This window comes from Adiantum capillus-veneris, chromosome 22, assembly GCF_014529385.1.
Source record: "Adiantum capillus-veneris isolate H3 chromosome 22, ASM1452938v2, whole genome shotgun sequence".
In the NCBI taxonomy this organism is placed as follows: Eukaryota; Viridiplantae; Streptophyta; class Polypodiopsida; order Polypodiales; family Pteridaceae; genus Adiantum; species Adiantum capillus-veneris.
In genome coordinates this window covers 17,930,706-17,958,406 of record NC_140952.1, presented here as the reverse complement: position 1 = coordinate 17,958,406, position 27,701 = coordinate 17,930,706, and the positions used below count along the sequence as shown (strand labels likewise).

General features: G+C 45.5%; 1 protein-coding gene across 3 annotated transcripts in view; it reads left to right on the top strand.

Moving 5' to 3' along the window:
- The window catches only part of LOC147428978 (eukaryotic translation initiation factor-like), a 77,865-nt gene that overhangs the window by 24,034 nt on the left and 26,130 nt on the right, over nucleotides 1–27,701 (top strand). Inside the window, exons 2-7 of one of the 3 annotated variants that reach the window (XM_086496137.1) lie at nucleotides 19,880–19,957; nucleotides 20,039–20,140; nucleotides 20,846–21,226; nucleotides 21,426–21,532; nucleotides 21,615–21,702; nucleotides 21,789–22,139. In XM_086496137.1, the coding sequence (XP_086352263.1) occupies nucleotides 19,880–19,957; nucleotides 20,039–20,140; nucleotides 20,846–21,226; nucleotides 21,426–21,532; nucleotides 21,615–21,702; nucleotides 21,789–22,139 (1,107 nt within the window). Of the gene's footprint in view, nucleotides 1–19,777; nucleotides 19,969–20,038; nucleotides 20,141–20,845; nucleotides 21,227–21,425; nucleotides 21,533–21,614; nucleotides 21,703–21,788; nucleotides 22,140–27,701 lie in introns of those variants that run through there. The other 2 variants (XM_086496138.1, XM_086496139.1) reach the window with 2 other exon arrangements.

Below are 27,701 nucleotides of genomic sequence, written 5' to 3'. Positions count from 1 at the left end.
CTATTATGTTCGTAAGAATATAGTTCGCCAACCGTTTCAAAATGGTAAGAATTACATATGGGAGAACATCCCTGAGAATCAAAGAGGGTTCGCTCTATTGTGAACCGGGTTTGAACGTACGTTCAGAAAATGCTATGGCTAGAATCCTATTTGCTTGAGATTTTGCAAGTTGTCATTGATGCTTGCAAGGTGAATCATTTTTGATGATTTTGCAAGAAAGAGACGCTAATGGGCGTCGGGAAAACACTGCTTGTGGCAATAACTCGCAGGAAAATAAGATTGGAAGGAAGTGCCGCCGTGCACAAGGAATCTTCGGATTGGAACCGTCCGCCTACGTTGAGCGACGGCCCGGAACAAGAACTTTCTTTAAGGTGATCGTAAATTGTGAAAGAAAGACATCGAGCTTAATGCTCTATGACTTGGGCATTCCCTATGTGGGAGGACACAAGAGGTTTAATATCCTAAGGACTAATAGCGCAAGGTTATGTGCAAGGACAAAGACCTAGATTGATTTCTAGGAGGATTATTCTTCTCGGGATTGAGAACATGGAATTGAGTTAACAGATTCTCGAAAGACGCGAATGACGAGTTCTTACATGGCTCGTAAGTTTGATGATTGGTGAAGGATATCCTCGAGGTACTAGAGGAAGGACATGAACCGGTAAGGTAAGTATTGAATTATTGAATTTTTAAGTAATTTAATTTTTAAGTTCTCTTTTGAGAAAGAACTAGCTCAACTCACCATTGAGCAAGATTTGGAATCTTTCCGGTTTCTCCCCGGCAGTTCAGTTGGACCTCTACACTTGAGGACAACTGTTTATAAGTGAGAGGGATGTTGCTAAATTGGCTTTATCTGACATAAAAATAATTCTAAATGAATTATTGGATTTATAAGTGAGAGGGTTTTCTCGCTTGGAACATTAGGAAAAATAATTCTAAATGAATTATTGGAATTTTAAGTGAGAGGGTTTCTGATGCGTCACATCGGATGGGTGACGGGGAGCATCGGGAAGAAGTATTCGACCATCCAGGAATGGACATCTCTGATGCGTCATAGGATGGGTGACATAGAGCATCCGCGAAGAAGATTGTACTGTAAGTTCTGTAGGAAAGGACTAGGTGATGGGTATTCCTGATGCGTCACAAGGTGGGTGACGGGTGCATCGGAAAGGGAATATCCATAGTCGGGAGGAAATTCCGAACTGTGTTAGAATTGTGCACAAGGAAAAAGAAAGCACTTGAATGAAGATGGGTTCATAGGAAACTTTGAGGAAAAACAGATGCTTTCTGAGAAAGCGGGATTGCTTTTCGAGAAAGCAGATGCTTTCTCGCGAGGAAGTCTATGTCTGCATTGCAACTGTGCATGTGATTGTATCCAGGGACGCCTGGGAAGTGTTGTGAAAGCATTGTTTTTAACTTATAAGGTTTTATTGAGTTTTTGGGCAGGTTCAGACTATTTTTAAAATACGCCGGCCGCCCACTTAATAAGTGGGCAGCCATCTGATAAATAAGGCAACAGATCAGCGAGCGTTTTCTCTCTCTCTTTTTCTGGCAGAACAGTGAAAAAAAAATGAAAAAAACTTTTTTTTGAAAAAAAAAAAAAAACCGGCCGTGATCTCTACGCGAGCAGCTATTCGTGCCCGTGGCTAGGAGCTATAAAAGCATCACATGCCCTCACTTAGAGGGGAGGACCAATCTTTGCAAGGAGGAGATGCTGTTGCAAATTTCAGCCGTAAAGATGTTGCAGGTGATGCCCATGGCTGCCCCAAGTGTACCAAATGTCGCCAAGACCGAGTGCGCGAGTTCCCTTGTGAAGAAGTGCCTACGAAGCGTGTTTCCATCGCGACAAGTTGCTGGTTTTTCTCTGTTTTCAGCCCATAAACGTCGTAGACGGGGCTGATTTACGAGAAGGAACACGAGAACACACCTCTTTTGTGTGTAGGATTGGAAGAGAGGATTTTCTATGTAGAGATCTCTTTTCTGGGGAATTTCTTTTTCGAGAACCAAGTTGCGTTTCGAGCGTCGAGACTTTGAAGGTAACGATTTTCATGTTATGATCTTTGAGTATTTGATTGCAGGTGTACTTCCTCTTCGTAAGGGAGTAGGAGCAGAGGAAGGCATGAGCCTCTGCAGGAGAAAGCGCTCCTAGGAACTAGAGCCAGATCAGCCCAAGGGTTTCGTACCCAAGTGTGGGAAGTAGATCCACGGATCGGAGAGAGGTAGTCTCTTGAGTTGTGATCCGGAAGTTGAGATTCCCAAGTAAGGACTTCGCGTCCGGGAAAGCAGAGTTGTTTTGCGGGAAGAGGACTCTGGAAACAGAGTTGGGAAAGAGAGAGTCAGGAAGGTGAGATCCAGAGGCGAGAACCTTGATTCTCAAGGATTTGGAATAAGGAACGGAAGTTCCTTGGAATAGGGTTTTGCCCTAGGATTCGGAAGCCGAGGCTTTCGGGAACCAACGTGGTAATACGTTCGGTTCAAGTGCTTGTATAGACCTCTCCTCAGTAATAAAGATACTATTACGGGGGGGGACCAGCCCATCTTGTGGTCCCAGTATTGTGTCGATCTTCTCACTTTATCTCTTTCTCTCTCTATCTATTTCTCTCTATATCCTCTGGCTTCAATATAAAGTGATAAATTTTATTTATCCGAGTATATTTTATATTGCTATGCGCTCCCGTTTGTGACATGAATTGCCACAGTTGATTGATTTAGATCAGCAAGACAAGATTCGATCTCATTGTTTGTATGTGTGGTGAACGGTTTGGCACTCCGTCTATTTGTTCATCTACATTGCATGCACAGTCTTTTAGGAAGACGAGATGTTTTCCAGTCACTTTACATGGAATGGGTATGTTCATGTTTTTGTGTTGGAAGTGGTTTCAAGAATTTTCAGCCTGGGAGATTCTTGAAGAAGGTAGATGCATGACTCTAGACGAAGTTGAAGCATTGAAGAAGCCATAGATGACTTTGTCGCTTTCGGCGCGGCCCAAAGAAGAAGACTTTGCAGACCTTTATGAAGTTCAAGTATCGCATGACCCATGTATCAGAGTGGGCCGGCGAAGAGTCCTTTCCTGGATTCCGGATGTTATTGGCGATCTTCCTCGACGCCATACAGCTCGGTACCAGTATCTCACTTTAGCGTTTTTGCATCTGCATCACATTTCAGCGTTTTGCAGATTCATCGTGATGGAACCACATTAAGCTTCAGTTTTTAGCACAGTCAGACATCGCGGTAGAACCCCCGAACCTCACAGATCTCAAGTCCCCGCACGGTCAGATCCAGCATAGTTTGTAGTTTCAGCCCGGAAAACGCAGATTTCAGCATCTGCGTTTTCAGCGCGTCATCGTCGCATCGTCGCCATCGACATTGTCACCAATATAGAGTCAGAATTCAGCAGATACAAGATTTGCAGATTTCAGCCCTTAGCAGTTGCAGATTTCAGCCCGTCTCGTCGTCGACCTCGTCGGCAAGTCCAAGCATTGTAGAGATTTGTGCAATCATAAGTAGACCGTTCTTGCCATAGAGAGTGGGGCCTTCGGAGGAGGGCTTGACAACTTTCTGGTGTCGTATTCTTCTCTCTCTATCTCTTTGTCTCATGTACCTTCATTCGCATTTTCATCCACTTTGTTTGTGTCCATTGCACTCTCTCACTAAAGGAACGGAAGGCTCTCCCTTCCGTAAGTAAAAGGAACTCTTGAGCACAATTTTGAGCACTCATCTTGAGCAAAGTTCAACATTCATTTTGTTGCACCTTACATCTAGGGAATCTTGAATGCTACATTCCAAGGCACCACCTTGGCTCTTTGGACACTTGGCCCTAGGCCTTCATACCTGCTTTAGCACTTTACCCTACACCTATATGCATCCTTGGCACTGCTTAGCACACTTCACAACACATACCAACTTTGGTTGCACCAACATGTGGTACTTAATGGACCACCATGCTATGTTACAATTACAATAATCATTGAAGTATGCGTTGTGTGTGTGTGTCCGGGTTGCACTGCCACGTCATCAATTTGACACACACCTGAAGCTTCCCAGGAGTCTGAAAGAGAATAGAAAGTTGAAGATTCAGCCGAGTCTGCTAGAGCACAGGCCAAAAGAAAGAAAAGTTAAAAGGAAAAGTTGCAAGATGGTATTTGGTGAAGTTCAAGAACTATCCACCTATGGATGCAAAGTGGATGGAAGAGAGTGAACTGCTAGAGTCACCAAATATATTGCAGCTTTACCTTGAGGCCTTTGGGTCACACCCTACGTATGCCCCAACTCAATGTTTATGAAAGAGGGGTGATGATAGAGCTAGCACATCAAATGTACATACGGATTTAGTGTGATAGAAGTGTACATTGCTTGACATGTGTTAAAGGTACAATGCTCACTTCTATGATGGATAGAAATGACAAAAGTATGAAGGCCTTATTAAGTCATTTGTATCTATGTGTCATGACCTTTCTTGTGGATACATGCAATGATAAAAGGGTGCTAACCACACTAAATCATCTGTGGCATGTATATCTGGCATGCAATCGATGACGTTTGCGATTTCAAGAGGGGGTTATGTCACAAGGCTGTGTCAACCACTAACCTTAGTTGCTGGTTTCTTTCCCTTGATTTTTATTTGGTTTTTGGGACCCTCTTTTTGAAGTCACAAATGGTCAGACATTGTGTCGCCAGTGTGAAACAGCCGACGGCTGAGAGTTTCACCCGCACTCGAGAAGGGCAGGTCACCACGAGATGGTTGGGCTAGTCGGCATTGAAATCCGAGCAGTAAAAGGTTGGCTAGGCTCAGTTCAAAGTCATTTAGGCCCCTCGCTACACGTTATAAGTTGGTGGGTACTAGGAAATGAAACCAAAGGGAGTCAAATGAACACATGGTAGTCAGGGAGCTGCATGCAGGCCAACACACAGTCTCCAGAAGCCTTATCCATGAGGGGCCCCGCCCAAAGTTGAGGGTGGAGGCTAATTTTATTGGCAATTGTGCTACACTGTGTGTGTGAGTAGTGGGTGCAGGTGATCACAGCTTTAATGGAAAGCTTGCCTTCTTCCTTGCTCTATGTAGCGCGATGAACTGCTCTCGCTCACATCTCTCTCCCCTTTGCACATATGGTAATGCCCCTCTAATTGGGCTTCTCAGATGACCATGTATAGTTCTGGGAGTTTTATGCGCGTTTGCCAAGGCAAAAGCCTTTTGAACAGATGCCAGATTAGCTAATTGCTAATTCCCACTGGTACGCACAGTTCTATCGCGAAGAATCGTGAAAACGGAGAGTTTTCTTGCGTGGAAACTCGTCTGTTTTACAGGGGAACTATCCCATTGCATGCGGGAACGTCTGACACACGCGTAGACGTGTTCGCTCCACCCAAAACTATAGCTTGCTATGTTTTTCTGCAGGTTTAGGGTTTTGCACCTAAACTGCAGGACATCGTCAGGGGAGCCTCGGGAAAGCCGTCCGATGCTTAAATAGGGCTTAGGGCACTTGATGGTGACAAAACAGGGAATTACAGCATGCTGAAATTGATCTGCAGCTCACTGGAAAGCTTCCAAATCGCAAGTGAAAGTGTCCTTGACATGTACTTTTGACCTACAAGGATTTTTGTGCCGTTATGCTGGCAAAATTGGGTCAAAAACCTGCAATTACAGCCATGGATAGCTTGGTGAGGGTTTGTCACAAAGTGATGACGTGGCTGCCCAGAACTAAAACCGTAACTGCTGTTGGAAACCCTAACCCTAACCCTAAAACCTACAAACCCTAAAGTCTGCCAAAAACCCTAACCCTAACCCTAAAACCTGCCATAAACCCTAATCCTAACCCTAGGGTAGCAGGGTTGAAATCCCGGAATTTGCGAAGGCATGCTGACGTGGCATTGTACGGCAAGGCCCGGAAAAAGCGACTGAATTTGCGTGGCTGTTTTTTTGCTTTTCTCTACGCAAATTGAGATAGAGAGAGAGAGAGAATACTTTTGCTTTATTTGTTTCTAAAGCTCAAGAGAGCTTGTGAGAGAAAGAAACCTTGCTTTTATTTTTAGGCTTTTGAATTGAAGCTTTTGGGGCTCTGCTTTTGGCATCCCTTGTAAACATTCAAATATGTGGATTGGGCTCCCACTCTGCAGAGCATCTGGACGCAGAGTCTGAGAGTGAGACCCGATCCACTCTTGTACTTTGAACACTGATTAATACATAAAGAAATACCGAAAGGGGCGCCCGTCTTTGGGGCCAATATCTCTAGGCACGGAACTCCGCCAGGCCAGTGCAAATCTATTGTGAACTGTGAATTGTTTTGAAGTGGTTATTTGGTGCTGTTGTGATTGATTCTTGACTTGGAGTGTCCAAGTCTGTTACAGTGGTATCAGAGCATGACCGATTTCTCTTCTATGGAAATCCGATCCCAATTTTTTTTTCCGCGGCACCTATGGCTTCACGCAAGGATCAGTCGACTCCCTCTACATCCGGAGATGCGGGTAGGGATCACAACGAAGATTCCGGCAGAGAGTATGGCCCGCCTCGGCCTACTCAGGCAGAGCAACGAGAGATGAACCGTCGTCAATTGATTGGCGATGCGACAAAGATGATGCTCAGTTTTGCAAAGGACCCAAAATTGGCAAAATATATGAGCGAGACTTCTTTTCAGGAAGTGCATGAGCAATGGCAGGAAACCACATCACCACCCTCGAAACCCGCTCTCAAGAAACCTTCTACTCACAAGACCTTTTCAGAGAAGGAATTAGAAGAGGTGGTTGATGCACGGATTGCTCAGCTTTTTGACGTGTAGAACAAAGCTAAAAAGCACGTCAAGAAGCAGAAGAAAGGCACTGACTTCTCTGGTTATTTGAGTCGTCAGTCAACATTTGATAAGGCAAAGAAACAGAAGAAGCGTGTTCGATTTGAAGGAGTTCCCAGTTCTTCTTCTTCTTCTTCTTTTTCTAACAGTTCTTCTAGCTCTTCAGATTCGAGCGAAGAAGACAGAAAAGGCAAAAAGCGAAGCAAGAAACAACGCTTTGGAAAGGGCAAGAAAAAGGCGAAGAAGTCTAAATCTTGCCCAGTGAGTGACAGTTCTACAGAGGACTCGTCTACAGATAGTTCAGACTCTGATGAGGGCAACTTTTATGCGAACAAGAAGAATTTTTATAAAGCCAACCAGTATGACTTTCTGGAAGATAAAAGCAAGAAAGTCCGAGAATTTAAGGAAGGTGGACAGTCGATCAAATTTGACACTTTTTCAGGATACAAAGATGCTTCGAAGGCTTTGTCTTTTATACAGCAGTTTGACATCGCTTTCGCGGAAGGACGCTATTTAGAGCACTCCAAGATTCGAAGAGCTGCCTCTTACTTTAAGGGGAATGCTCGAACTTGGTGGTCCACGCTTCTTTTAAACAAGACTGCGCCAGTTAAATGGCTGAAATTTAAGAAGCTTTTTATTTCTTCTTGGCTGACGCAAGAGTATGAACGTGATATACGAGCTGCTTGGAACCATCTTCGGATGACCGAGAGAGATACAGTGGACGCTTATTGCGAGAGATTCTGGAGCTCTTTTCTACCTGCCTCTTCATTCAAGAAGATCTCGTTCAAAGAACAGATTGAGCGGTTTACCTTGGGTCTACCTACAGAGATCCGAGATCATTGCTTGGAACAGAAGTCAGCTTCTATTCAGGAGTTGATAAGTCATGCGAAGCGGGGTTTTGCCATTCACTCTAGTAGTCTGACCTACCCCACCGATGAGGTCATGACACAACGAGCGGAATAGACTTCAGTGAATGAAAGTAGAAAGAAAAAGAGCAACCCAAAAAGGAAGGATGCACGACCCAAGCTTACTCCTCAGGAGAGAGCTCGCTTCATCATGGAGGGGAAGTGCTTTGGATGTGGGGAACATGGACATATCTCCGCGAAGTGCCCTAAAAAGGCATAGAAAGAACAGAATGACAAGGACGACGATAGGCATGAGAGTTCGAGAGCAACTGAGGAACGTGGAAGAAAAGGCAAGATGAAAACAGGATTGGTTCCAGATTGTGTGGGTACGATCTCAACACCATGGACGAAAGTACAGAACTTTGCCGAGCTTGGGGCAAAGTGAAAGACCAAGAGGCCCTGTTCTTCTTTGATGGAGGAGCCAAGGCCAACTTCATTTCACCGGAATTGGCGGCGCGGCTCGAGATCACTCCCGATCGGATGGGACCACTTGCGGAGGCTGTTCTAGCGGCACCCGGCAGGGACGTAGCCATTACACCTGTCATTGGCAAACTTCGGTTGCATTGTCAGGGGTATTTGGGGCATGAGGACTTTTTCATAATGCCTTTGGAAGGTTGTGATGTTCTCTTAGGGATTCCCTGGTACCACAAGAACAACGCCGTGGTCGATTATCGGGCGAGGAAAGCGACATTGACTACAGAGAAGGGCAGAACCATTGTACTTGATATTAAACTGAAGGGCGAGTCTGTCCCTATTGTATCGGCTTTAGCCATTTCTAAATTAATGAAATCCAGTCTGTTTGTTTACTCAATCTTTATGAAAGAATTGAGCGATAAGGATAGGACAAATATATCTAAACTTGATAAGAACGGCAAGATTTTCTCCACTCTCACGACGATTGCTTCTTAGAGAGCCTACCAGGCGAGTTACCACCTGCTCGTCCTGAAGATCATACCATTGATCTGATACCTAAGGGTTTTGTTCGCCAAAAAGCGCGTCCACCGGACCGGCCACCTTACCGTGTGAGCTGAGCATAGAATGAAGAGATTATGAACCGAGTGAAAGACCTCTTGGAAAAGGGTCTTGTCCAGCCTAGTACTTCACCGTATTGCTCTCCACTGTTGTTGGTTTTGAAGAAAGACACATCTTGGAGAATGTGCATCGATTATAGAGCTCTCAACAAAATCACCATCAAGAACAGATTTCCGATTCCTAGGATCGATGATATACTCGACAGATTGCAAGGATCCTCGTGCTTTAGCAGGATTGATTTGAAGAGTGGATATCATCAGATTCGAATCGCGCAGGGAGACGTCTACAAGACAGCTTTTTGGACGACTTTTGGGTTATTTGAGTTTTTGGTGATGCCTTTTGGCTTAACCAATGCTCCTGCGACATTTAACCGGATGATGGACTCGATTTTTCGAGAGTACAGGCTATTTGTTGGTACTTTCTTCGACGATATCATTGTTTTCTCGAAGAATGAGGCAGAACACAGAGATCATCTGCTTCAGGTCTTTCAGGCATTACGAGATCACAAGTTAGTGATTAATGCAAAGAAAAGTGAATTTTTCCTACCAGAGATACACTTTTTGGGACACATTGTCTCAGCAAAGGGAGCACAAATGGATCCGGCCAAGATAGAGACTATCCGTGATAGGCCCGATTTGAAGAATGTCCATGAAGTTAGAAGCTTCTTGGGACTGTGCTCGTACTACAGACGGTTCATTCGAAAGTTTGCAGAGGTTGCTTCCCCTTTGCATATCTTGACACAGAAAGGAGTCCCTTTCTCGTGGGGACCCATAGAGGTGACTGCCTTTTAGACATTGAAAGAGAAATTGACTATGGGACCAGTTTTGACTTTGCCAGACTTGCAGAAGTCATTTGAAGTATATTGTGATGCTTGTGGTCGTAGTCTGGGTGCGGTCTTAATGCAGGAAGGCCATGTCATTGCTTACGAGAGCCGATTGTTCTCAAGGCTGGAAATGACAAGACAGATTTATGAGAAAGAGCTTTTGGCGGTTATCCATGCTCTTACTCAGTGGCAGCATTACCTACTCGGAGCAGATTTTATTGTCTTTACAGACCATCAGAGTTTGCGCTACTTCTTGTCACAGAAGCAGCTTTTGGAAAAGCAGATGTGGTGGGCGAACATCTTGTCACAGTTTCATTTCTAGATTGTCCATGTTCAGGGACAGAAGAATGTGGTGGCAAATGCTTTGTCTCGGAAGCCATTGGTTCTGGCTATTTCCACGATACATCATAGGAGCTTCGAGGATATGGTCGACCAGTATGCCATAGATATATATTTTGTAGACGTTTTCACACGGATACGGGATGGGGAGACAGTAGCGGGATATTCCATTCGAGATGGCTACTTGATGAGAAAAACCATGTTGTGCGTTACACAGCCGTTGAGGGAAAAGGTTATGACTGAATGCCACTGTCCACCTTTTACGGGTCACTGCGGCATTGCTACCACCATGAAAGGGCTGGAGAGATACTTCTTTTGGCCGAGACTCAAAAAGGATGTGGAAGAGTTTGTGCGCAGTTGCTTAGTATGCCAGAAGGTCAAGTTTGACAGACATAAAGCACAGGGATTGTTACAGCCTTTACCCATACCCACCCACCCTTGGGAAAGTATTGCAATGGATTTCATCTTTGATCGCCCGAGAACACAGAGTAGATTGTTATTGACAGATTTAGCAAACAGGCTCATTTCATTTTAGTGAAGAAAACAATCAAGCCGGATCACTAAGCGAGACTGATTGTGGCCCAGATTTTCAGATTACATGGCATGTCTAAGACCATTGTCCCCGACAGAGACCCCAGATTTACGAGTTTGTTTTGGAAGGCAATTTGGGAGAACATTGGCACGTGGTTGCAGTTCTCGTCATCGTTCCATCCGCGCGACTGACGGGCAATCTAAGATTGCCAGTTCAGTGGTTCTAGATTTATTGAAGTCTTATATCTCGGATCAGAAGACTCAATGGGAAAAGTACCTACCTTTGGTGGAATTTGCCTACAATAACACGATACACTCTTCGACGGGGAAGGCGCCATTTGAGATTGTTGAAGATGCTGCGAAGGTTCCACCCTTCCTAAGCACGAAAGATAAGATTTTTGTAGTAGATGAATATACGCGAGACTTAGATACGGCTTTTGCCAAGGTTCGCGAGACTTTGCAGAAATCTCAAGAACGACAGAAAAAGGCAGCGGATCGCCATCGTCGCGACTTGAAATTGAAGGAGGATGATTGGGTGCTCTTACGTTTTGAGAAGGCACGCCTGAGAAAGAAAAAGTGAAAGGAGAGGCTTTTTGCAAAGCTTAATATGCGATACTACGGACCTCTTTAGATCTCTGAAAAGATAAATGATGTCTCCTTTCGACTGAAACTGCCTGATACTTGGAGGATTCACAATGCATTCCATGTGAGTCTCTTGAAACCTTTTAAAGGTGATGTGCCTGATGATGGGGAGTTGGATGAGCAACCCGAAGTGGAAGAAAACGAGGAGATCCTTGTTCCTAAACAGATTTTGGCACATAAGGATACGAAGAATAAAGGTAAAGTCCGAAGGCGGTTCTTGTTTAAGTTCAAGAACTATCCTGCATTGGATGCGAAGTGGATGGAGGAGGAGGACCTGGCAGATACTCCTCAGATTATGAAACTTTACCTCGAGGCTTTTGGTTTAGCATAGTCTACTCCAAATGGAACCCAGAATTCAGCTTGGCCGGAGATCTGGTGCAGTGGGATGCACAAGAGGGGAGTTACTCCGCTCCTTTGTCAACAGATGCCTTGATTTTGATACTAGAGTCACTGATGTCTCTTGAGCTTCAGGGATACCGAAAGCTGACAGTATTCTGCTGTATGACTTTATGAAATGGAATTCCTGATTATGATACTAATTTGTTCTTGACTTCTTTTAAGTGCAGGAACTGATACACGAAATGACTGCAGCATTTTGGTCTGATTGATCTCGAATAGACATGGTTGCAATAGGGGTTAGTCAATCGGACATCGATGAGGTCCCGATTGTATCTAGATGCGATTGCTAGCTACATTGCCGATCAATCATGGTTTTAAGATCCGAATGAATGTTGAATGTCATGTGATGTCCTGTGATGTCGTGTGATGTGACTGTCGATTGGTACATGTGCTAGATGTGTGTTCCTAGTACGTAGGTACTAACAGTCAGTGTCTGCTAAGACGGTTTATGGCCTCTGTGTGTTTTGTAGGCGTAATCGAGGGCGATTACAATGCTTTCAAGAGGGGGTTATGTCACAAAGTGATGACGTGGCTGCCCAGAACTGAAACCCTAACTGCTGCTGGAAGCCTTAACCCTAAAACCTGCAAACCCTAAAATCTGCCAGAAACCCTAACCCTAACCCTAAAACCTGCCAAAAACCCTAACCCTAGGGTAGCAGGGTTGAAATCCCGGAATTCGCGGAGGCATGCTGACATGGCATCGTACGGCAAGGCCCGGAAAAAGCGGTTGAATTTGTGTAGCCGTTTTTTTGCTTTTCTCTACGCAAATTGAGATAGAGAGAGAGAGAATACTTTTGCTTTATTTGTTTCAATAGCTCAAGAGAGCTTGTGAGAGAAAGAAACCTTGCTTTTATTTTTAGGCTTTTGAATTGAAGCTTTTGGGACTCTGCTTTTGGCATCCCTTGTAAACATTCAAATATGTGGATTGGGCTCCCACTCTGTAGAGCATTTGGACGCAGAGTCTGAGAGTGACACCCGATCCACTCTTGTACCATGAACATTGATTAATACATAAAGAAATACTGAAAGGGGCGCCAATCTTTGGGGCCAATATCTCTAGGCACGGAACTCAGCCGGGCCAATGCAAATCTATTGTGAACTGTGAACTGTTTTGAAGTGGTTATTTGGTGCTGTTGTGATTGATTCTTGACTTGGAGTGTCCAAGTCTATTATAGGGTTAAGTGAAAGTGTTCGGATTGTTTATTTGCTTGGGGAGCCTTTGAATAGCATTGGGTGCTTGTACAAGACAATTTAGAGAGATTTCCGGCAAGGAATCTCGTCTAAGTCAAGGGGCAAGTGGCCCTACAAGTGCGAGAGCTCGATGCTATCCACAGAAGTGATCGGCACGCGAATCGGAGGTGACAAAACAGAGAATTCAGTGTGCTGTAAAGTGCCAGGAAAATCAACGCGTACTTGGGATTTTGTCCGTGGAGACTTCTAATGTGGTTATGTTGCCGAAATTGGGTTAGATAGGGGAATTTCAGCCCGATGAAGGTGGGACATCTTGTAGAAGTTTTTCTCAAGTTTAATAAGTAAAAAGAAATACCGAAAGGGGCGCCAATCTTTGGGGCCTACAGGGTGTTGTTGTCTGCTTGGGAGCGCTTTAGCTGCCAAGCCGTGGTTTCTTTTGAAGTGTAATTCGTCGTCACAAGTTTATTCGTGAAGTTCCTTTGTGTCGTAATGTCACGTGACACATCCAACCCTATGTGTCCGTGGACAAGCTACAACATGATCAGGGTTCAGTCGATCCAGTCAAGTCTAGATTAGCAGTGATCTGGCACTTTTGTGAGTCTATTCGTAAACCGTGCATGCCCAGTCACTTAGCGTAGATGCATATCCTCTAGTTGCACACAGCATGATCATCAGTATTCCCTTCAGAATCCATCAGATTCAGTTAGGGGAATTTTCCAGTGCATTTAGCCTATTTTCCCTATTTTTGGTATTTTCACTTATTATTTTTAAGTGACTTCCCAACAAAAGTAGGTAGCGAGGCAATTTTGCTTAGTTAATATATAAGCAAACCCAAGTTAGCACAATAGGGCAGATGAGCAAGGAGCACAGCAGGCTTTTCCAAGCAACAAGTACTCCCTCCCTCTCTCAACAAGACCTCCCCAAGCCATCCCTTGGTGAGCCATCCCCATCCAAGACCTAGCGCCATCCCATCTCCCTCTTGGCGTTTTCCCCATCTGTAGCCATCGCCAGCAAATCAGCCATTGGCGTTTTTACACAGATTCAGCAGCCCTACTTCAGTGTTTTGCTAACGCTAGCAACCCTGCAAGATGGTAGCGATTTTCAGCATATTCAGCCAGTGTTTTTCAGCCATAAAAAATGCAGCTTCAGCAGTAGCAAAAACGCAGATTTCAGCGGCATAAAAACGCAGCAGATCAGCATTTTAACAAGCCCAGATCAGCCCTAGTCGGATGTAGAAGAACCCCCATTTTCAGCCCTCGAAAAGACAGCCAAAACAGTCATTTTCAGCCACCGAAACAGTCCCGAAATTCAGCAGATAGAAGACCACAGATTTCAGCCCTAAGTCGTCGTCGCCATCAGTGTCGTTGTCATTGGCATAGTCCAAGTTGCATCAGTCCATTGCATCATCATTGTACACCTTTGTGCAATCAAAAGTAGACCACTCTCACCGACGAGAGTGGGGCCTTCGGAGGAGGGTTTTACGTCTCTGGTGTCGTATCTCTCTTCTCTCTCTATCTCTCAGTCTCATACACTTGCACGCACATTGTCCATTCACTTTGTTTGTGATCATAGCATTCTCTCATTAAGAACGAAAGGCTCTCCTTGCCATAAGAACTAAAAGGAACCTTGAGCACAGTTCGGAGCACTCATCTTGAGCAAAGCGCAAACAATCATTCCGCTGCATTTCCCTTCAGAATCCATCAGATTCAGTCAGGGGAATTTTCGAGTGCATTTAGCCTATTTTCCCTATTTTTGGTATTTTCACTTATTATTTTTAAGCGACTTTCCAACAAAAGTAGGTAGGGCAATTTTGCTAAGTTAATATATAAGCAAACCCAAGTTAGCACTTTCTGGCAGAAGAGGCAGCAGGAGCTTCCCGCTCAACAGGCAACTTCTCAACAGTACCTCCTCAGCACCCCTAGCGTTTTTGGATCCCCATCTTCGCCGGGCATTTCCAGACCTCTGGCGCTTCCATCCATTGCAGGATCGCCACCATCACCAGCATCATCTAGCCACTGCAGATTCCCCTCATCGCAAGCAATCCCAACTTGCTAGCGTTTTCCAATCTCAGCCCTTCCAGCGTTTTTGGAGTTGCCAGCGTTTTTACTAACGCTCAGCCATGCATCAGCGTTTTTGACTTTCAGCCCCAAACTGCAGCAGATCCACAGCGTTTTCAGCAAGCCTCATCAGTACCAGATCAGCCCTAATTGGTTGCAAAAGTTCCCCCAATTTCAGTCCATAAAAATGCAGCCAAAACAGTCCTGAAAATCAGTAGATAGAAGACCACAGATTTCAGCCATCAAGTCGTCGTCGTCACCACCGTCGTCGTCATAGTCCAATTGCATCAGTCCATTGCATCATCATTGTGCACCTTTGTGCAATCAAAGTAGACCACTCTCGCCGACGAGAGTGGGGCCTTCGGAGGAGGGTTTTACAAACTCTCGGGTGTCGTATCTCTCTTTTCTCTCTATCTCTCAGTCTCATAGACTTGTACGCACAGTGTCCATTCACTTTGTTTGTGATCATAGCATTCTCTCATTAAGAACGGAAGGCTCTACCTTCCATAAGAACAAAAGGAACCTTGAGCAAAGCGCAAACAATCATTCCGCTGCACCTAACAACAAGATTTTTTCCACTCACTTTACATGGAATAGGTATGTTTATGTTTTTGTGTTGGAAGTGGTTTCGGGAATTTTCAGCCATGGAGATTCTTGACGAAGAAAGAAGCATGACTCTTGACGAAGTTGAAGCATCGAAGGAGCCATAGAACACTTTGTGTCGCTTTCGGCGTTGCCCAAAGAAGCAAGCGTTGCAGACCTTTATGAAGTTCAAGTACCGCACGACCCACACCTCAGAGTGGGCCGGCGAAGAGTCTCTTCCAGGATTCCGGATGCTATTGTCGATCTCCCTCAACGCCATACAGTTCGGTACGAGTACCTCACTTTGAAAAGGGGGGGATGTCACGTGACACATCCAACCTATGCGTCCGTGGACAAGCTACAGCATGATCATGGTTCAATCAATCCAGTCAAGTCTAGATTAGCAGTGATCTGGCACTTTTGTGAGTCTATTCGTAGACCGTGCATGCCCAGTCACTTAGCGTAGATGCATATCTTCTGGTTGCACACAGCATCATCATCAGTATTCCCTTCACAATCCATCAGATTCAGTTAGGGGAATTTTCCAGTGCATTTAGCCTATTTTCCCTATTTTTGGTATTTTCACTTATTATTTTTAAGTGACTTCCCAACAAAAGTAGGTAGGGCAATTTTGCTTAGTTAATATATAAGCGAACCCAAGTTAGCACAATAGGGCAGATGAGCAAGGAGCACAACAGGCTTTTCCAAGCAACAGGTACTCCCTCCCTCTCTCAACAAGACCTCCCCAAGCCATCCCTTGGTGAGCCATCCCCATCTAAGACCTAGCGCCATCCCATCTCCCTCTTGGCGTTTTCCTCCAATAGCCATCGCCAGCAAGCCTCCCCTTCCTTGGCGTTTTCCCCATCTGTAGCCATCGCCAGCAAATCAGCCATTGGCGTTTTTACACAGATTCAGCAGCCCTACTTCAGCGTTTTGCTAACGCTAGCAACCCTGCAAGATGGTAGCTATTTTCAGCATATTCAGCCAGCGTTTTTCAGCCATAAAAAACGCAGCTTCAGCAGTAACAAAAACGCAGATTGCAGCGGCATAAAAACGCAGCAGATCAGCGTTTTAACAAGCCCAGATCAGCCCTAGTCGGATGCAGAAGAACCCCCATTTTCAGCCCTCGAAAACGCAGCCAAAACAGTCATTTTCAGCCACCGAAACAGTCCCGAAATTCAGCAGATAGAAGACCACAGATTTCAGCCCTAAGTCGTCATCGTCATCACCGTCGTCGTCATCGGCATAGTCCAAGTTGCATCAGTCCATTGCATCATCATTGTACACCTTTGTGCAATCAAAAGTAGACCACTCTCGCCGACGAGAGTGGGGCCTTCGGAGGAGGGTTTTACAACGTCTCTGGTGTCGTATCTCTCTTCTCTCTCTATCTATCTCTCAGTCTCATACACTTGCACGCACATTGTCCATTCACTTTGTTTGTGATCATAGGATTCTCTCATTAAGAACGGAAGGCTCTCCCTTCCATAAGAACTAAAAGGAACCTTGAGCACAGTTCGGAGCACTCATCTTGAGCAAAGCGCAAACAATCATTCCGCTGCACCTAACACATAAAGTTTAAAAGTGTAAAGATCGGGTGAATCAAGAAGGTAATGGTATTATGGTTAAGTGGCTTGTGCTGCCGAGCTTTGGATGTGGCCAGCGGAAGACTCTTACTATTACGAGGAGATTTCTATCAGCTAATCGGAGTCCTGTTCTGGGTGTAGCTGCACTTGTATCACAGAATGGTTCTCTGTTGATGGATTGCAGGTTTCCAGTAGCAATTTTAGGTTGCTTCATGTGACACCTGATGGATGTGGGGCACGTGTTTATTTTCAGCCCTACCCACAACCTCAACCCTATCTAGCCTACCCTCTCGCCCCTACCCAACCCCCTCATCCCATCCCCTTGCTCCTAAGCACCCCCCTCTCTTGCTCTTGCCCCTACCCACCCCCTTCTCCTCAGCACGTTGCCCCTACCCACCCCCCTCACCCCACTCCCTCGCCCCTAACCACTGCATCCCTTTCTCTTGCCCCTATCCACCTTCCTCTCCTCACTTCCTCGCCCCTAACCACCCTAGGTCTCGCCCCTACCCACCCCCCTCTCCTTACCCTCTCGCCCCTACCCACCCCCTCACCCCACTCCCTTGTCCCTACCCACCCCAACCCTTTCTCTTGTCCCTATCCACCCCCCTCGTCCCACTCCCTCGCCCCTAACCACCCCCTCCCTTTCTCTTGTCCCTACCCACCCCCCTCTCCTCACCCTTGGGCCCTCGCACCTAACCCCCCACCCCCATCCACCCCGCCCACCCCACTCCCTCGCCCTAACCGCCCCCCCCCTTTCTCTCGCCCCTATTCTCCCCCTCGCCCCTACCCACCCCCTACTCTCCCCCTTGCCCCTACCCACCTCCTATTTCCCCTCGTCCCTACCCCCTCTTTTCTCGCCCCTAACCACCCCCTCTTCTCCCTCACCCCTATCCACCCCTAGCTCGCCCTTACCCACCTTCCTAGCCCCCTCGCCCCTTCCCACCCCCTACCCAGCCTTGCCCCTATCTAGCCCTAGCCCCTACCTACCTACCCTCTTCTTACCCCTACCCTACCGACATAGCTTGATGTGAGAGAGCATCACAATTAATGGGTGTGTCTTGGGTGACATGCTTTGGAGAGTTTGGCTCCGCATTCATGGTAGGTATGCAATTTTTTCAGTTATCTTGGTCTCCATAGCAGTTTCTAGTGTTTCTCTCACCGAGATGGTGAGTGGTCTTGTGGCGGGCAACCTGTAGCGGGGCTACAATGTCACAAAGTGATGATGTGGCATGACCTAAAGGATGGACTCCGGACAGAGAGGGGTCCAAACCCTAGTGAAAGAGGCAGATTAAGTTTTACCTAACTTACAAGGCTTGTCTAGTGGCCTATTTTTAAAGTTCAATTCTCACCAACTTATGGGACCCTGTCCGACGGGGCCTAGGGATATTAGACATAGTAATAAAGCAGGGCCACACACACACACACACACACACACACACACACACTCAAGCCTTGCGGAGAATGTGCTTATGTGGCAGTTGTACGGACGCCCGCAAATTGTGTTGATGATGTGGCAGGCCGTACGGACCCCCGCGTTTTACGCTGATGACGTGGAGGCCGTATGGATTTTCGTAAATCGCGTTGGCAGCTTGCAACGCTAGCTTTTGGGGTAAAATGCTTTTGGATTTGATGCTTTTCATGAGAATTGCCAGTGCCTCTTTCCTGTAGATTAGCTTGGGAGCACTACTTAGACAAGAGGACCCTTGGACATTGTACTCTGTGAAGCATAATAATAATGAAATACCAAGACGGGGCACCAGCTCTCTGGGCAGAGAACTTCACCGTGGCGTGTCGTCTCTTTCTTTCAATTTTGATCAGTTCTTTCCGTTTTCTCGCGTGTTGCACTAGATCCTCGACTTGGAGTGTCCAAGTCTATTACAGACAAAGAGAGAGCCTGATGGGGGGAGAGGCTAGCCAGTCTCAGAGACGGATCACAAACTTCTTTAGACACTAAACACTCGGAGGAGCTGCTACCACAGGAGAGCTCGTCGCCTCACACCAGAGGCACATTGATTGCTCGAGCGACCGAGCTAGGGAGATTCAGACGCCCGCGACTGCGGAGGACTACACAGCATCAACGGAGGCTGCATGAGAGGATTCGGATTACTTTGGCCCGACATGCACGACGCCCGTTCAGGCTATTGACCATGGAGGAGACTGATGAGATCCGCCAGCGACCGATGCTGGATCTCTTGTGATTTAGCTATCCCACCTAGCTGCTTAGCTCACACCTAGCAGTTTAGGATTCCATAGTATTTTATTTTGTCATTTTTGTTACTCTGACTTTGTATCAGATCCACCCCATTGTAACTTTCTGGTCTCATGGGTCACTTTGGCCTTTCGAAGACGTTAATATAACATTTCATTTCATCTCTCTCTCTCTCTCTCTCTCTCTCTCTCTCTCTCTCTCTCTCTCTCTCTCTCTCTCTCTCTCTAGCGATCTGTCACCTCCCTCTAGCCTCTCTCTACAGGTGGTGTGCGCAGGTACAACAGGCTTGGTGCTGCCCAGGGCCTTTGCAGTGGGCTGCCCTATTCAGAGGCTGATTCGGTGGAGATCAGATCCGAGATCCGGTGGCTGCCCGTTCCATGAGGAGATTTGCTCGCAGTTGCAGACTTGATCGTCATATGATTCACTTTTTCCCGCCGCACCTTTGACATCCACAATTCCTTTCAACTTTGGCAAAAATAGATGCTTGTTGCGGCTGCAGGGCTCAGAATCTTCTTTCCTCCAAAACTTTAAAGCCTGCCTGCTCTAGTTTTCAATTTGTCCTGCTTTATTGGATGGAAGCATCAATCCATATAAATTGTGTGCTTTTAGGTGCTTAGCTGTTTGCACCTAAGAGAATCTCTTAGAAGTTTTGTTTTGGCATATGCAATATGGCAGCTGGCTTGGCTGTTGTCTTGTAAAGCATGGTTCTCTTAGTTATTCATACTCTCAAGTATTCAATGCTTCAAGGCTTGAAAGAAATTTTGTTCCAGTCAACACATACTAAGGGAGTTGTCTGGCTGCAGGGTGTAGATATCAAAGTCTCAAAACCTGGAGTAGAGCGAATAAGATATACCCGGGATTTCTTGTACAGCTTAAAGGATGTATGTTACTGGTCAGTTAGTTTACTGGAATTTATTTTCATTCGCCTGTTAGTTTTCCCACATCTTTTGTTTCATTTGCAGGTTTTTACAAGACTTTCTCAGGAGATAAGAGATGCTGTGTTGGACATTGAATCCGAACTTGGAGTTTCAGAAGAGTCTGAGCGGTCACGACCTGCTATCCAAGTATTTTATTTTGCTTGTTTGCCCTCAATCCCTCCCCCCCCCGACACACACACACACACACACACACTCTCATCCCCAACTCTTGTTTTTAACATTGAACTGGTCATGCACACAAAATTTAAACTAGGTGGGGTTTTATACATTTTGGAATGAGGTGTCAGTAGTCTTGCCATGTATTTACTGCATGAAATACTTTTTTGGTTAGCTCAGAGGTGGCTTTAGCGCTGCCAAGGATAGAACCACAGTAGGATTAGTTTCCTTTGGTTTTGGCAATGCTACAAGGAGATGCAACTGACAGGGTTGGTGGGTTAAAGAGTTTAGAGTTTTTGAGACAGGTGCATGGATTATTGCAATAGGACATTGGTGTTAAAACTGGTACTTGTTATGCTGCTAGTGGATGCAACCAAGGGAGGGTTAAGAATTCAAAATTTTATTGAGACAGGGGAGCATCGATCAAATTAAGGGGAAGCTGGTGACTGAAATCTTTTGTACTAGTCTTGAATGTGTTCTGCATAACAGATTGCAAACAGGGCTTGTAGCTTGAATTGTAGGATATTAGCTGTGGTGCCATTGCCAGGGGATTTTATGATCCAGCAATACATCGTGTTTGCTTTGCTGGTTGGTCAGCCTGTATTTTCGTCTGAAGTTTTTACTATCGGTGATTTATGACCTTAATATTTGGTTTGACTCTCTTTACCCGTGTAGGCGCAGAGCCTGCCATCAACATCACGATTTTTAGAAGCAGACAATCGTGATTGGAAAGCCAAGCCCGTTGCTGATGACAGAGCACAGGAACGACCATCAAAGGAAACAGGGAAGAAGTCCGACACTGATTGGCGTGTCAACAAAGAACCCGAACGCAATGGTTCTGTTTTAAAACTTCCATATCAGCAAGAGCATCTACTTCCACAGTTTTCTTCAAGGCAACACGAGCCACAGTATAGTAGACAACCGGAGCCCCAGCACACCAGGCAACAAGAGTCCCACCTGTACACAAGGCAACAAGATTCAAGACAGCAAGAGCCGCACTATCCAAGGCATCAAGAGCCGTTGTACCAAAGACAACAAGATTTTGCACCTCTGTCTGTATGCGTCAATACTTGCTTCATGATGGACAAGGCTAGCTGTTTCATGTGGTTGAGTAGAATGCGTGCCTGTATAATTTTATATCAATATCAATTGTGAACTTTTTGTATACCTCTGAGAGTACATAGTAGAGTTTTATTTTATACTTTTTTCCTGTTTCTTGTAACCAGTAAGTTAACATAGTTAACATTTTCAACAGGTTGATGCAGCTGGATTGTCACCAGGGATTCTACGAGCTCCCAACCCGTGGATGGCTAGAAGAGGTGCCATTTCTGAAAAGGAGAGAGTCCTGAGGACAGTTAAAGGGTATGGCTGATTTATGAGTGCCTGAAGAGTTTTTTGCTGCTTTAAATGCCTTGACAGGTTGTTTGTTTGTGTTGGAGAGCAGAATATTGAACAAGCTGACTCCTGAAAAGTTTGGTGTTCTCGTGGAACAACTTCTGAACGCAGGAATAGACTCAGCAGAGATATTAAAGGCAGTATTAATATTTTGTGCTAAAAAATGTACTGGTCTTTCATCATTTCGTGTTCAACACTGACTTGTAGTGCCTGGCCCATGCAGGGGGTCATATCTCTTGTGTTTGATAAAGCAGTATTGGAGCCGACTTTTTGCCCCTTATATGCAGAGCTATGTGTGCACCTCAGCAAAGCACTTCCGGAGTTTCCATGTGATGAAGAAGATGGAAAGCCTGTCACATTTCGCCGCATATTGCTTAATAGTTGCCAAGAGGCGTTTGAAGGTGCTGACAGTATGCAGAATGAGATTCGTCAATTGACAAAACCAGAACAGGAAGTTGAGCGCTCAGAAAAGGAGAAGCTTGTAAAGCTACGAACGCTAGGCAATATAAAGCTTATTGGAGAACTTTTCAAGCAGAAAATGATACCAGAGAAAATCGTTCATTACTGCATTCGGGTAAGTCACTAACTCAACTGTGTCTACGTCCCATGCATCACAATGCACTTCAAACGACTTTTCAAGATCTGGTAAAGTTAAAAGAGGTCCTGTGGTTGGCTTCACCTTTACCCTCTCAAAAACGGTGATCTGAGTTCCCGACCCCCCAAAAGAATGGAACCCCTTTAATTGTAATGGCATGCAACATTGAAGGAATTTCTGCAAACATACTAATAAGTCTCCTGTAGTAGGAGCATAAGCTAAAAAAGCTCCTCACTTCATGCACGTTCTTCCAATGTGGCCAACTGCTTCTACCTTGGCAGGATCCATGCAAACACCCTTGTGATATATGTGTTCCAAAAAGTGTATCTCTCTCATTAAGAACTCACTCTTCTATTGGAGATATGTCATTACCAGATGGTGGCACCCTAGGCTGCATGTCATTTTTGTATGGCCACAACATATTGCATATGCATTTTTAGCCCATTTATTAGGTTTTTAGCTGAGGGGGCATATTTTAGATGAGGGGGCTCATTTATTAGCTTTTTATACCACTTGTCATTATTTTGATGATGTGGCATTTTATTAGACCCGACTCCTGAGTAAGCCCTAAATTGGGCACCCCCTATTTTCGAGACTCTAGTTCACTTATACATGTATTTAAGGGAGCCACTTCCCTCTCATTCTGATTATCCAGTTGTATGAGCACTCTCTTGAGTTTTTGTGCTTTGGTCATTCTCCCTCTTTTCTCTCTTTGCCTCTCTCCAAATGGCAACAAAAACGCAGCTGTTTTGTGGCTATGCCTGGCCATTTTTGAGGTAGTAAGCGGCCTTGCAATGTTTGTGAATAGAAAGCCCATCAAGCCTTGAAGAAGGACGATCCAAAATTGAAGGAGAACGGATTGTGGTCAAAGACGAGCGGTTGAAGGAATAAACAGAGGAGCACATGACATAGGAGACAAACACAATGTGCGTGAGAGAGAATGACCCAAGAGCAATAATTTAATAACTGCTCATATGGGAGTCCCAATGCTAGCTTCATAAAAAATAGTGACACATGGCATAAAAGCTAATAAATGAGTGACATCAACACGAAAGCTAATGAGCAAATGAACTATAAATGAATATGCAAGGCCAATGTGGCTTACAACCGCGAGATGCGACCTAGAATGCCACCATTTAATGATGACATATCTCCAACATCCTCTTTGGCGCTGGATGTGTGGTCCAACTCCACATCGCTGTAGAAGAAAATTTAGTCTAGGCCGGGTAGAGGCTTGGTGAGAAAGTCTTCAAGGTATGGTGGGACCTTAATCCTAGCTGATAGAACCATCCTCAACGTAATCCTGATAAAAATGGTTATGAACATCAATGTGCAGGATTATGTGCTAGAGTAATAACGGAACAACCCCCTGTTAAAGTCATTGATGTTTGTGGGAATCGCGTCTGCTTGTTGAGAAGGCATTATATGGGCTTTAACACTGACCAACAGTCACCAAAGGCTGAATGTTAAAAGATGGATAGTTATTGCTTTGGGTTTTGAGTGATCTCCTATTGATGATAATCTTGCTTGTCAAAGATCGTGATATTTGCATTATTACCTCGTATAGTGGATGATATCGTTGTCATAGGTTAGATGAAGAGCTTTGTTTGAAGTATTCCTGTTTTGAGTCTCTTCATGGTGACAGGAGCAAAGTGAATCCCGAACCCCGACGGCCTCTAAAACACCGGGGACCGAATGGCGCGTCTCGAGCCTGTCACAATAAAGTGAACAGGGGGCACCACCTAGCTTTGAGCGGCTAGGACGCAGACCACGATGATATGAACACCGCAAACTTACACACACATACATACACACACACACACACACACACACACACACACAGAGAGAGAGAGAGAGAGAGAGAGAGAGAGAGAGAGAGAGAGAGAGATTTATAACACCTTAGTACTTAGCCACCACAGAAGGGTGGCGAATCCGCACACCCTTCACACATACACAAGCTCACTCCAAACACAAGACTAGGTGGCGATTCCGCACACCTCACATGGGCAAAACATTGCAAGAAACATAGTCACAAAACCTCAAGCTTTATTTAGAGAATAAGGCGATGAAATGGGGAGCATAGGGTAGGGGAAAGAGAAGGGAAAGAGTGGTAGAGCACATGGCGGATAGGTGGGAGCTGATGGCGAAGACTCGCACGAGGGTTATGGCCATCATCCTTCATTTAGCTGCCCTTCATCTTCCATAGCCCAAGGGTGTAGAGGTCATGCTCAAGTCGAGCATGGTGACTGTGGTGATGGTGATGGTGTGGGTGTGTGTGTGCGCGTTTGGGACACACAATGCATAGTGTACTATCTGGTGATGTTGTGCGTGTCGTTAGTGTGATGATGACCCCTCTTTATATACGGGAGCAGGGGGAGGATTTCTAGAATTTTAGAAATCAGGAAATTATTATCTGCACCGGCCATGTGACTGTGGGCCCCACTTGTCTGGCTGTGTGTATATGTGCCAGAACAACAGTCTCATGAGAGAGAGACTAAGAGAGAGAGATTGGTTGATGAAAAAAGTGAGTGAGATGGAAAATAAGTAATTACAAGAGGGAAGAGAGAGAAGTGTGTACAGAGGTAAATCTGTGTGCAGATGTGTATGTACACTAGAAAAATCCGGTAACCATCGTGTAAAGGTGGGTCTGTGGGCACCTTTTTCAGTAGAACTGAGTGTGTGAGTGTGGGGGAGGCCATCTGGCTATAAAACAAGAGAGATTTCGAATTTTAGAGAGAGAGGGGGGTATATGGATCATGGGAGAGTGTAGGAGAGAGAAAAAAAGGGGTGGGGTATGCTATTTTGGAAGATAGGAGAGGTGGCATGTGACAAAGAACGTATTATTCGTGAGGATAGGGGTTTCGTGAGGATAGGGGTGGGGTAGCTTGAGGGGAGAGAGAAAGGAGAAAGGACAAGGGGAAGAGAGAGGGGGTTGACCTTATGGGTGGAGGAGAAGAAAAAGGACACACGGTGGGGCGACACTGAAGAAATAAAAAAAGGCAGGGTGGGGATGGGTTGCCCCGTAGGCACGAGGTGGCCTATTTTACCTTTCTCACTTATTTACATACTCATACTTTATTTTTTTTCTTACTTTTCCAATGCCTTTTATCACTCCCTCCCTAAGAGGGGGTTTCCATGGGGTGGGGAAGAGAGAAGAGGGGTATGGGAGCCTGGCTGAAAGAGAGAGGGAAAGATCGTCTTGTGGTGATAATGGAGGGGTGTGGCCAAGCTGGCGGTTCTCACTGGTGGTTAACCTTAGGGGGGGGTATGGTGACTGGTAAAGGCTTTTTTTTTTTTTTTTTTTTGGTAACAAACCCTCCCTTCCTTAGGGTATAGTTCTCATCGGCATCGTTTCGAAAGACGGCCAAAAAGGGCCTTTACCAGTCACCATACCCCCCCCCCAAGGTTAACCACCAGTGGGAACCGCCAGCTTGGCCACACCCTTCATTATCACCACAAGAGGATCTTTCCCTCTCTCTTACAGCCAGGCTCCCATACCCCTCTTCTCTCTTCCCCACCCCATGGAAACCCCCTCTTAGGGAGGGAGTGATAAAAGGCATTGGAAAAGTAAGAAAAAAAAAAAAGTATGACTATGTAAATAAGCGAGAAAGGTAAAATAGGCCACCTCGTGCCTGCGGGGCAGCCCATCCTCACCCTGCCTCTTTTTTTTCTTCACTGTTGCCTCACCGTGTGTCCCTTTTCTTCTCCTCCACTCAAAAGGTCAACCCCCTCTCTCTTCCCCTTGTCCTTTTTCCTTTCTCTCTCCCCTCAAGCTACCCCACCCCTGTCCTCACCAATAATACGTTTTTTGTCACATGCCACCTCTTCTATCTTCCAAAATAACATACCCCGCCCTTTTTTTTCTCTCCTAAACTCTCCCATGATCCAAATACCCCCCCCTCTCTCTCTCTAAAATTCGAAATCTCTCGCCTTGTAGCCAGATGGCCTCCCCCACACTCACACACACTGAGTTCTACTGAAAAAGGTGCCCACAGATCCACCTTTACATGATGGTTACCGGATTTTTCTAGTGTACACACACATCTGCACACAGATTAATCTGTGTACAGACTCCTCTCTCTTCCCTCTTGTAATTACTTATTTTCTATCTCACTCACTTTTTTCATCAATCCATCTCTCTTAGTCTCTCTCCCATGAGACTGTTGTTTTGGCGCATATACACACAGCCAAACAAGTGGGGCCCACAGTCACATGGCCGGTGCAGATAATAATTTCTTGATTTCTAAAATTCTAGAAATCCTCCCCCCTCCTCCCCTATATAAAGAGGGGTCACCATCACACTAACGACACACACAACATCACCAGATAGTACACTATGCACCGTGTGTCCCAAGCGCACACACCCACATCCACACCATCACCATCACCCCAGTCACAATGCTCGACTTGAGCATGACCTCTACACCCTTGGGCTATGGAAGATGAAGGGCAACTAAATGAAGGACGATGGCCATAACCCTCGTGCGAGTCTTCGCCATGAGATCCCACCTATCCTCCATGTGCTCTATCACTCTCTCCCTTTTCTTTCCCCTACCCTATGCTCCCTATTTCATCGCCTTATTCTCTAAATAAAGCTTGAGGTTTTGTGAGTATGTTTCTTGCAATGTTTTGCCCATGTGAGGTGTGTGGAATTGCCACCTCCATCAGCTTATAGCTGCCGTTGTCATAGCATTTCTTGATGATGAATGGTCCTTCCCATCTGGGTTGAAATTTCTTGTCCTTCCTAGTGTCAAATTTGTTGTCGTACTTAGCACTAACATACCTTTTTCCAGTCCTTTTTCTTTAAGCCCTTGATTGAAAGTGAGCCGGCGTCGTTCTGCCTGTGTTGCATAGTGATTGATTGCTTCTTCCCTATGCAGTTGGAGTCTGTCCAGATCCAAGATGTGATTTCAGAGATTTACAATTGGACGACGTATCTAGCTAGCCAAAACTCGTAAGCTGGCTATCTGTACCTCAATGGGTAGAATTGTCCCCTTCCCATAAACTAGATAGAAAGGGGTGAAACCTAGTGATGTTCGGAACGTCGTTCGGTAAGCCCAAAGAGTTGCCATGAGATGTTTATCCCAGTCCCCTGTGTGATTGTTCACCTGCTTTGTGATGATTTTGCAAATCATTCTGTTTACCTTCTCTACCAGACCATTGCATTGTGGATAGTATGGTGTGGAATGTCGGCATGTGATACCTAACTTCTTCATCAGTTCTCCCATCAAATCACCTCTGAATCCTGGTTCTCTATCTGATATTATCTCAAGAGGAGTGCCAAAACGGCAACAGATATGCTCAAAAATGAACTTTGCTACCTCTTGGGCTGTAATGCGGGTGGTGGCTGTTGCTTCTGCCCATCGAGTCATGTAGTCTACACTCACTATGATGTACAGTTTACCTGATTGGACCCTTGGTAAAGGACCGATGGCATCTATTCCCCATTTCTGAAATGGACCATATGAGATGATAGGAGTTTATGGCTCGTAGGTTAATGTTTGATCACTGGCCACTTGACAAGCCTTACATGTTTTACAC